Source organism: Mya arenaria, chromosome 5 (genome assembly GCF_026914265.1).
Source record: "Mya arenaria isolate MELC-2E11 chromosome 5, ASM2691426v1".
Taxonomy (NCBI): Eukaryota; Metazoa; Mollusca; class Bivalvia; order Myida; family Myidae; genus Mya; species Mya arenaria.
This window is the reverse complement of record NC_069126.1, coordinates 73,416,268-73,426,717: the sequence shown is the minus strand read 5'-3', so window position 1 is coordinate 73,426,717 and position 10,450 is coordinate 73,416,268. Positions and strand designations below refer to the sequence as shown.

Genomic DNA, 10,450 nt, shown 5'->3' with positions numbered 1-10,450 from the left:
CCGGACATTCTATTGAAGTCACGCGCACCTGGTACTAGTCGAAAGTACGACTATATAGGTTCAATCCTTTGCAAAAGGGGGCGTTGGGTGATGGTTTTAGGGGTTTGGGGATATTATGCCGACCAGTAATTTTCCGGTTGCACTTTATGGTCATGGTATATGGACTAGTGAAAGCGCAAAGGACGGTAATTTGAAAGGCAATTTGAAAGAACGTTGAATATGACAAAATGAAAGTTAAGACGGTAAATGATATGGTGTCTTTTCAGTTTTCATGTTAAGGTATAATAAAATAAAAAACACGCACTATTTTTATGAAAGAAACATGATCAACATATTTTGTTAATGTATATATCGGTCCGTTTCTCTAGTGCTCAAAACAAATTACAATTTAGAAAATGAATTTGGTTGTTTGTCATTATTTAGGAGATAGTAAATGGAAAGGTAAAAAATGGTAAACTTTACTCTTTCTTTACCATTTTAGATAAAATAAAGGGCCTCTTAAAGAGCTCCGCCTTCGTTTTAATGCCGGACCTTGATTAGGCGATTATTTTCTCAAACACTATGACAAACATGTTTCCAAAATTATGTTTGGACAGTGCTCCATCAGGCGGCTGTTTTGTGAAAAGGTTTTGCGAAGTGTTTAAAGAAAACTAAACTCTCAAGTAAACTCTGGTAAAAGACCGAATGCGGGGCTCTGTAGCAGCGTAGACTGCGTTATGTTTCATTTAAAATGGTGAAGAAATAGTAAAGTAATCTGTGTTTAAAGTATTCAGACGAAGCAAAATATTGTAAAACGACGAAGCATTTATGACGCAATTTATCACGTCACACATATACACACAGTCACACTGTATGTAGATCGCGTCAAAACATTGAATTGTATCCAGGCAATTTATGGTTATGATAATTGACAAAGCGATCAACATCATGGGTCTCATACCGTACATCACGGTAATTACAAAATTCCCGACATATCCCATAATCATCATACTCGATAATTCTGATTATTTAATCGGATAAAGAATTAAGTGCCCTCTTTATCCAAACAACTTTCAAAGGTATATCCCCAAAATTTCACTTCGACAATATTTCGTGTATTATTTTATAAAACAATTTATGCTACCATTTTATATTGCGCTCACACATATTTTACTGTCCGTGTGCCATGCACAATTTTACGTGACCGATAATCAAGAAAACTAGCTAGTGAAAACAAAACAGCCTACAATTCTTTACCATTTTCAAACTCAAACCAAGTTTTATCATACACAGGCCCTTCGTGTTAAATATAAGCAGCACCAGCAGTGGCAGAGGCATCGAAAACACAAAAACCTTCAGGAAATATCTTTGAACAGATCATTTGAAAATGGTCTCGACAAAACTTAATAGAAAGGTATCTTGGCATACCGACTCAGTCTAGATTAATGTCTGAAAAAGGGGTTTCCTTGTTTTATCTCCCTGCACCGGGGACATTGAAATGATCCGATCATTTTACTAGATTTCGAGTTGAAACCAAAGGTACATTCATGAATTTACATTCAAGGTATTCATTTTTTTTCAATACGCGTATTGGGAATGTTCAGAGAATCATTCTTTGAATTACAAAAAAATCCTAACCATTCTTGGTATTGGGAAAGCGTGAAAATAAACTTGCCAATGTTCACAATAAAACCAGCCTTGGTCAAGGCTTTAAAGACGAAAATTGGAATCAGTCTAAGTTATCCTACATCATCATGAATAGCCTCGGAGACAAACCCAGAATGTTTTCAAGTGAACTGGTATTTTTCATGATAAATCTTGGAGGTTATACAATGAAAGGCTAGGAAAACCATTCTCTTTAATTGACACAATTTTAACGTATCTTTTCGAAAATTAACAGAATCGTTGATTGTGCCTTTAACAGATTGTTAACTGATATTACAACATAATTTACAAAACATTCAGACAAAAGGGTGTGTCTACTGATTAACATAATTTTCGTCTTTCGTCTGAAAAACGCCAATACGTCTCAAATTCACTGATTAGCTTACGGCTGGGGCTCCTCGGGGGAGATGGTCGTTACTGCTATGAGTTTTGGTCTTCCCTGAAAACGCCCAACGCCCATCGAGATGTTTTAACTCGGGAGCTTTGCGGTTTTTTGTTTTTCTTCACATTCTGTCATAACTATTACTTCCTTACCAAATACACAACATCGAGTGGGGAACTAGGATTAGAATACTACCTAAATTTTAAGGCAATGGAATCGCAGATTGGCAATCATTAAGTACTAGACTTAATCATTAAGAATTTCAAAGTTCGCGGTTGTTTTAAGTTCCATGTACTGTCACGCATCCGATACACACTCCATGCGTCAAATTCTGCTTTGTCATTGTATAAGCCAATATACCTAAAGCCAGTTTGTTTTATATCGAAACGTGAATGATTTCATTTATTTCAAGATTTTAATTTCTCATTTTTAAAAGCTTATCATTATGGTATACTGGTGTTCATGTGCATAGCACACCAATCACAGCAATTGGTTTATTTACCCTAGCAAATGTAGGATATTACATGAAAGCCGGCTACAAACTGCGTCATAGAGTTAACATTGAATTCAATTTCTGATTTACATAGTTGTGACGTTAAAAGGAATGGGTCACATTATATAAATATATGCACCGTGATCACGGTTCATATTTTAAAATTAGCATTTCAATTAAGATACTCTGATGCTCGAAGATTCTGCATACTGTCTGGGCCTCTGAAAGCAAACTCTGCAATGGATTGCTTCCTGTTATCCGCTACATCAACAGTCTTTAAATCCCCAGCATAGCTCCTTGAATTATTTGCGGAGTCAACGAGTATAAGTCGCACTCGCTCACGCAACAATTTCGTTTTTGTTAAAATTAAGTTAACCTATTGGTAGCACGAATGATGCCATTAGTTTTCTTGGGTCGCTGTTTCCATTAATAATCCTGAATTTTAATTGCATTGTATCATTTGCCCAGCATTCTGCTTCCTGATATTTCCAACCGATTCCTGAAATGGGCCGACTTGTAATGCCACAAGCGAAAAAATTATAGACCAGTTGGCTGACTTCATGAAACCGGATTTCAAAGATAGTCCAGTTTTTTTATAAAATGAATCAAAAACAATGAAAACAAAACATTAGTAACGGTACTTCTGCAGAGGGCGCCACATAGATTTTATCAATCAATGAACGCAACATCTTCGGATATGTTCGGATCGCAATTCATCGCATAACAATATACATGACAATTTTTGATCTTGTTATTATTTGTATTGTGTCAGCAGGTGCCGTAAAATATAAATAAATATTTTGGAAAGTGTTAAATAATGATATGCTAAATGTATCGTTGCCAAAAGTATTTTAATTTTACGTTTAAAAGTGATTTCAAGCGGTTGATCTTTTCCCGCGTTATCGTGACGTCATTTGATAAACGTTTTCGGTTACAGTCGGGTCGTTCTATTTACAGAATGGGTATGAAAGGATTACCGAAAGGTTTTCCTAATGAAATGTAGTATTTTTTAACAATTCTTGGATCCTTCGGACTCCACACACTTTGACCAGCCCAAGTGCGTTCATACCCCGATAATGACATCAACCCCGCAATTCATTCCTTAATTACATGAAAGGTTTTGCAGTGTGTGTATATACCACGTGACATATTGCGTCATTAACGCTACGTCGGAAGGCAACATTTTGCTTCGAATATAGACTTTAAAAAAAGATATCTTCGATTTTCTTTACCATATTACATGAAACATAGCGCAGTCTACGCCGCTTACAGAGCCCCGCCTTCGGTCTTTTACCTGAGTTGGACTGAGAGTTTAGTTTCTTTAAACACTTCGACAAACCTTTTCACAATACGGCCGTCTGACGGAGCATTGTCAAAGTATTAATTTGGAAACAGCTGGTTTGTCGAAGTGTTTGATAAAACTGATCACATTATCAAACTCCGGTAATAAAACGAAGGCGGGGCTCTTTAAGCGGCAAAGACTGTCATTTGTTTTATTTAAAATAGTGTAGTTAAAGAAATGTTGTCTTTGTTTTAAGTCTTCATCTTAAGCAAATTACTGCCTTCCTAGGTAGCATTTATGACGTAATTTATCACGTGGTATATACACACTGATATGGTTCAGTCGAACGTCGTAAGGAATCAGCTTTTAAAAGTGTACAGCGTCCCTTGATTCGGTACTTTCGCAAGGTTACATGCTGTACAAAACTAGCAGGTTATCTAGTTGATTAATGAGTTATAATAATTACTGGTTAACTAGATAAGATTAGGAACTTTCGGGTTCCTGATTGTCGTGTCCATGTGTATCATTACACCTTAGAGTGCAATTTCAGTACTGAATCTCACTGTCATCCGTCTTTATATTGCTATTTTCAGATGAAATTGTGTCATTTTTTATGCTTGGTCATATACCTGTGGGTGATGACTAGCTATTGGTAGGGGGACCAGCCACATTAGATAACAGCACGTGCCTACCCTTGACGGGTTTACAGATAAATGACGAAGTCACATGAGCTCGTGATATGACCGTTCAAATTGATACCATCTATGGTTAAAATACCATCTTAGTCACCTTAGAGGTTTGATCGCCGCATGACTTTATTCTGAACGAGGAGGATGAACGAGGACAGTTTAAAGGGACTGTTTCAACACTGTTGGTATTGATTTGATAGGATATGACTTCCATAGAGCATGACAGTTTAAAAGACTAAGAGTGCAGTAATAGTAAAGATTAATTAACTGTAAATGAACTACCATGAAATGAACAGATTCCAGGGATGTTAGCATACAGTTATACATATATTTATGTGTTGTTAAAAGCACACACTACCAGTGTACTGTTTGGCCAACATGACATGATTGAAGTTCTTTTGAATGGGGAAACAAATCACTTGAGTCATATTGATATCTTGACGTATCATTTATCGTTCAGTGCAAACGTTTTCTCTATATTCCTTAGCCTCCACCATTCAGCATATGCAAGTCCCTCACAAAGCCATAACAAAATCAAAGAGCTTAAAGTGCTGAATGCGGCTCGGCTTTCAAACTTGAATAGTTTATGTTACAAACATACCAAAATTAAAAATAAACTTAAAATCATGTCAACAATGAACTTAACACTATAAGCTTAAGCAGATGTTGGAAGACTTCTGTTACCGGTTCTATTACACAGGTATTACATTATCGTTTTTAGGGAGCGACTTTAAACATTGATCAAGTGTGATAGCACTAAACACTGGCGCTTCATCGATAACTACAGTATATCTAACTAATTAGGGTTACATTCTGGCGTGATAATAAGCTAAACAAACAACCTGCCACGTATTAATACGATTTTTTAAAAACATACATCTTATGTCTGATCTATTATGGTTTAGTCAATAGACGGATCATGAGAAAACTGAACATAATTTCAGCGGGTCGAAGTGCGCAGTTTGTCGGCTGCAATATTTCTCAACTAGTGCATGCAGGGTATTCTCTGTATGTTTCTTTGTATTTTGCGCACTAACGACAAACATCTTTTTTTGCTTCTGATTCATTAATCACAACAATATATTTGAAAATCATGCAACATTTTCAAGCCAAATGACGTCATATCACAAACGTCTTTATCTTTCATATTAGCACTGTATGTGAGATATAATTATACTTCGATAAACTCACTGCTTCAAACTATGAGGTTATCAAAATATAGTACATCGTTATTTTAAAAAAACTGTAAAAAATGTATATAAAAAAGTACCACAGATATGGAAATACGAATTGGCTAACATGATGCAGGTAACACCTGCTTTATGCAAACAATCTGGTTATGGTCCAGTTCAGTCAACTGCTTTTATCGAAAAACAATGAATGCATGAATTCAAAAAAGTTAATTTTCGCACTCGGACCTTTCGCAGCATGGATACGAAATTAAAACACTCGCCTTATGAAGCGCTTCCAATATTTATGCGAAAAACTACAGAAACAAGCTCAGTAGCAAAACGTTTAATCATAAACCCGGTTTATTGGAACTTGGTAAACGCCAAAGACATAAAACATAAAATCACAAACAAGAAACATGGAAGAACAGCACAAAACTCCACAAGCAGCACAGTGCATTCATACTATATATAAAAATCTAGCAACTTTGAAAAGCTGAAAACGACCTAATTACAACCTAGGTGAAACGGTGTCTGATCGACAGTACTTTGAACCAAGACGAGTATAATATCGGTCCTTAGTATATCTCTAACTAAGATCTTTAGTACCACGCATACGGACACAAAACAATCGCACATATCATCCGTATCTAGCTAAAAAACAGTGTGCGTGTATCACAACCATAATACACTACGTTTTATTTTTTAGTGCTTTAGTTGGATTTGGTATGCGATTTTTTAAACGATGTTTTCTATTTACAAGCGTAAAATAAAATAGATCCACTACGGTATTTTAAAATAAGCAAAACATAGAATAAAATATGAATTAAAAAAAGCAAACAATAGCACACCAGAAGCATATATTGTTTTACATATGATCATTTACTTATTTGTAATTAAGGATTAATTTTGGAAATAATATTTTGAATTACGCCATACAATTACTGAAACATTATTGTTCCTGATTTCTCTCTGATTTTGTCTTAATCTTACAAAAGTGGTCACTCGCATTTTAATAGAGATTAAGCATTCGGATTGCAATGACAACGGCAGTGTTAAATGTGCACTGGCTATTCTAACACGATGCTGTTGTAAACGGCGTCTTTTGCAGCTGGGCTGGGTTTTTCAACACTAAGTTGATGTAAATGGGATCTTCTGCAAACAAAATGGAAACATATACCAATGTGTATAAGAAACAGAATGTGACAAATAAACTGTGTCGTTAAATAGAAAGAAAACATAATGCTATCAAATCAATCATGCTTTTTACTGTGGTGTGTGAATTTATGTCATTTACAGCCTGCATTTTAAAAGCTGCTTAATATTTCAAAGGGACAGTTATTCGTTAACGCTATAGAGACTCGTCTTACTCTACATGACCCATTTCTGTAGCCCATGTTAGAATAATTTACATGTTCAAGTGGATTATGTAGAGAAAAACACTAACATTTGCAATTGTGTTATCAGTGCTTGTACCTTTTTCGACAGTATCGTCGGACGTAACGGGGTTTAAACTGGACTCATCCAACTGCGCGTAGATATTCGGATTATCCGGACTGAAGAAGACATGAACATGACATAAACATGCACAATATGTTACCCATAATGTGGCTTATGCATGGTACAATTTAAGCAAAGTAAGGTAATTTGTGTCATACAAGCCATTTAGACTTATTCTTATAGCAATCAGTCCTATGAAAGTGCATAAAAATCCTGTAGTTTTGCGGTAATATTCATTTTTTATTCAGTAAGTTAGCTCATACACATCTAACTTCCATTCATTGTTACGATAATTAAGAATATACTTGGAGAAATGTTTGTATAACGTGATTTCGTTTAGTGTCCACATAACATGACAACGTTATTACACAACGACAATCCATGTAAAAGCACGTTCTAGTCAAGTCGCTCTCTAGCTTACAACCTCTCCTCAGTCATACTGGTTTCCTATACTCAGAAAATATTGAATTTACAGCTTCCACTAAAATTCTGTACTTTCCAACATCGGGCCGAAGATTTTGCACACAAATCACCTGACACAATTCACAATGACAATACTTAACACTTATATTATTGAGCTAACAATGTTCTAAGGGAAGTAATTTCAAAGGTGTTGTCAAAGGGTAAAATCAGTCTGGAATAGGTATCAGGGCTTTTATCCTTCTTTGCCGTAGCCGGTACCCGGACACGTATCCATTGGAAATTGTAAACATTAATCCCTATACTCGCGTCCTAGACGCGTCTGTCAACGGTTAGAGGGAAGTTATTTGAAAGATGCAGTCAACAGGTAAAAAATGATCGTAGGATAGGCCTTCTTGAATTGTTTCTCTTGAACTATTATCACATCATTTGTTCTGCACATATTCAGATTTATTTTTGTGAATTATTGCAATTTCCATCGTACTAGAACACTTTTCAAAAATATCAACTACCCTGCGATATTTCACCATGCACTGCACTTATATACGTTTACGATTAAGCGCTTGCAATGTCACTGTTTTAGAAAAATGCATTCTCAGGACGTAATACGTAGTTCGCATTTACAACTACGTTTAATGACAAAAGAACATTATACTCTCAGATGAAATGTTATAAGAATATAAAACTTTAAACTATTCTTAGTATTGAATCTATAAACTATATCTAAAAAGCAAGATGTAATAAAATAATCGGATTAAAGCTTAGGACAAAGACAGCTGTTTAATGGGATATTTTAACCATATCTATCATACATTTCTAGATATCATCCGTACATATGTTACGTCAGAACGGTTCAATGTATGATTTTTTACTTTTGAACTTACCCATCGTCGACATTTTCTGTAATGAATAAATACTTATAAATAGCACGACGATTAACATATGCAAATGTCAATGTATTATAATAAACCTAATTCAAAGTACAATATGGTGTATTATATTACTTTTGAAGTGATCATGTAAAGAACATCAATGATTTGTGTTTAAACAGGCGGCTGATACAAAATTAAAATCAAGAACGACAAGAAACCTTAACATACAAACACTCGTTGCCAAGTGATTCAATATTAGATAAAATTGCAGTTGTCTCTGTTTGGTTACTACAACTATTTAGGTCAGAAACCAAAATATGTGTATTGTAATAATACCAGAGTTCAACTACTCACTAAGATCAGTGTAAACCCCTATGTCCGTCGTCATGGACAACTCCTCGTACGTCTGGGCTTCGGTGTTATATTGGGGATTGTCAACTCCTTGTCTGTAACAATGTCAGAAAACTACATATGTATCTTTGTTTTCGATCCATGTCGAGTTGGCCTTGTTAAGTAGCAGTAATATTAAAAAATAGATGATACTATGATTAATGTTATGAACGAGCATCTAGTACAATCGTGTACGAATCGCGTGTTTGTAGTTTGATTTCAGTGTGACACTCGCCCCGTATTAAAATGAATTTCTCGATGTTACAATATAAAATCAAAATTTCGTTTACAAGGTGCAAACATAATGTATAACAACTTGTTTGTATTATTGACAGACCCTGAAGTGGAGAATTCAAAAATAACTGCCTACTTACGTAACTGTTTTCGGTTCTGAATGTGTATTTTGGTACATATCTGAAACAGGTCAATGTACATATATACCATCCTACATGCAACTTGTCGAATAACGTGAAATATGGTCAAGCGTCGTATGCTGTCAATTAATCAATATTTCCATCCGTCCGTATTCTTAAATATCATTTAGACTCCGGAGTTAACCTCATTCAAATGGTTAAATGGTATCGTTTGTATTTCATATTACATCATCGGAATCATGTTACTTCCGCTCTATTAACTTCATATCTTACAGTTTTCTTATAAATAAAGGTTCTAAGATCAGTAAAAGTAGTTTTAACTGTATTGTATTTGTATTTGTTAATAATTGAAGTTCTTTATTACCTTCCCGTTCAGCAAATTTAATTGAGCAGGCGTACTTTCGTTTGATAAAAACAACGATGACAAAGACAACAAGTAGTGCACCTGCTATCGCTCCAGTTGTTCCTCCAATAACTAAAACGCGTTTGCGAGCTGAGGCGTCTAAACAACGAGAACAAAGTCAATGTTCACATACAAGTTCATACTCGTTCACATATATTGGTAAACCTGTTAATATTTGTATATTTTTCATTTCGTAATTTAAAAGCTGAACCGTTTTTTGTAGACAGACTTTTAACTTACTACCCAAATCATGACATCGAACCTAATCTTTCAAGAAAGAATAACATACGAAGATTTAAATATACCTTTATGGTGCAATTTTAATTGTAAAGGACATTAGTGATACATATTCAACACTCTTATAAGAAAAATATCATTCTCAAATTACAAACATACATAAATAATCATAACTTACAATGACAGACATAAGAGTACGCATTTGATTATAACATGCATGCAAACAGTAATAAAATGTTAAGACAGGTGATGGTCTTAATAATGCAGTACCTTTGCTATATTCCATTATTTCGAAACTATTTTTGAACTCGACAGGATCAGTTGCTCCAAAAATGTTAAATGACATAATTCTGGCGCTGTAAACTCCCGGCTCTAGGTTCGTTAAACTCACGTGAAACTTTCCATCGTCTTCTATATACTTTAATTCAGATTCTTTGACAGTTGTTATAAACATCCATGAACCATCTGAATTGAGAGACGTATTCAAAACAAATGTCTGTTCATTTCCACCGTTGAACCCCTTTTCCCATTCAAAGGTAACAGTCTTGTCTAAAGTGGTCAGATTTAGTTCTGTTGGTGGAGACGGCTTGCCTGA

General features: G+C 35.1%; 1 protein-coding gene across 1 annotated transcript in view; it reads right to left on the bottom strand.

Annotated features, from left to right (window-relative positions):
- Positions 1-5,589: 5,589 nt before the first annotated feature.
- Positions 5,590-10,450, bottom strand: part of LOC128234229 (hemicentin-1-like) — a 48,324-nt gene continuing 43,463 nt past the window's right edge. The window contains exons 18-24 of the mRNA XM_052948329.1: positions 10,126-10,446; positions 9,580-9,717; positions 9,216-9,255; positions 8,806-8,897; positions 8,464-8,479; positions 7,136-7,215; positions 5,590-6,814 (exon numbers count right to left, since the gene is read on the bottom strand). Coding sequence (XP_052804289.1) covers positions 6,735-6,814; positions 7,136-7,215; positions 8,464-8,479; positions 8,806-8,897; positions 9,216-9,255; positions 9,580-9,717; positions 10,126-10,446 — 767 coding nt within the window. The 3' untranslated portion in view covers positions 5,590-6,734. The remainder of the gene's footprint in view (positions 6,815-7,135; positions 7,216-8,463; positions 8,480-8,805; positions 8,898-9,215; positions 9,256-9,579; positions 9,718-10,125; positions 10,447-10,450) is intronic.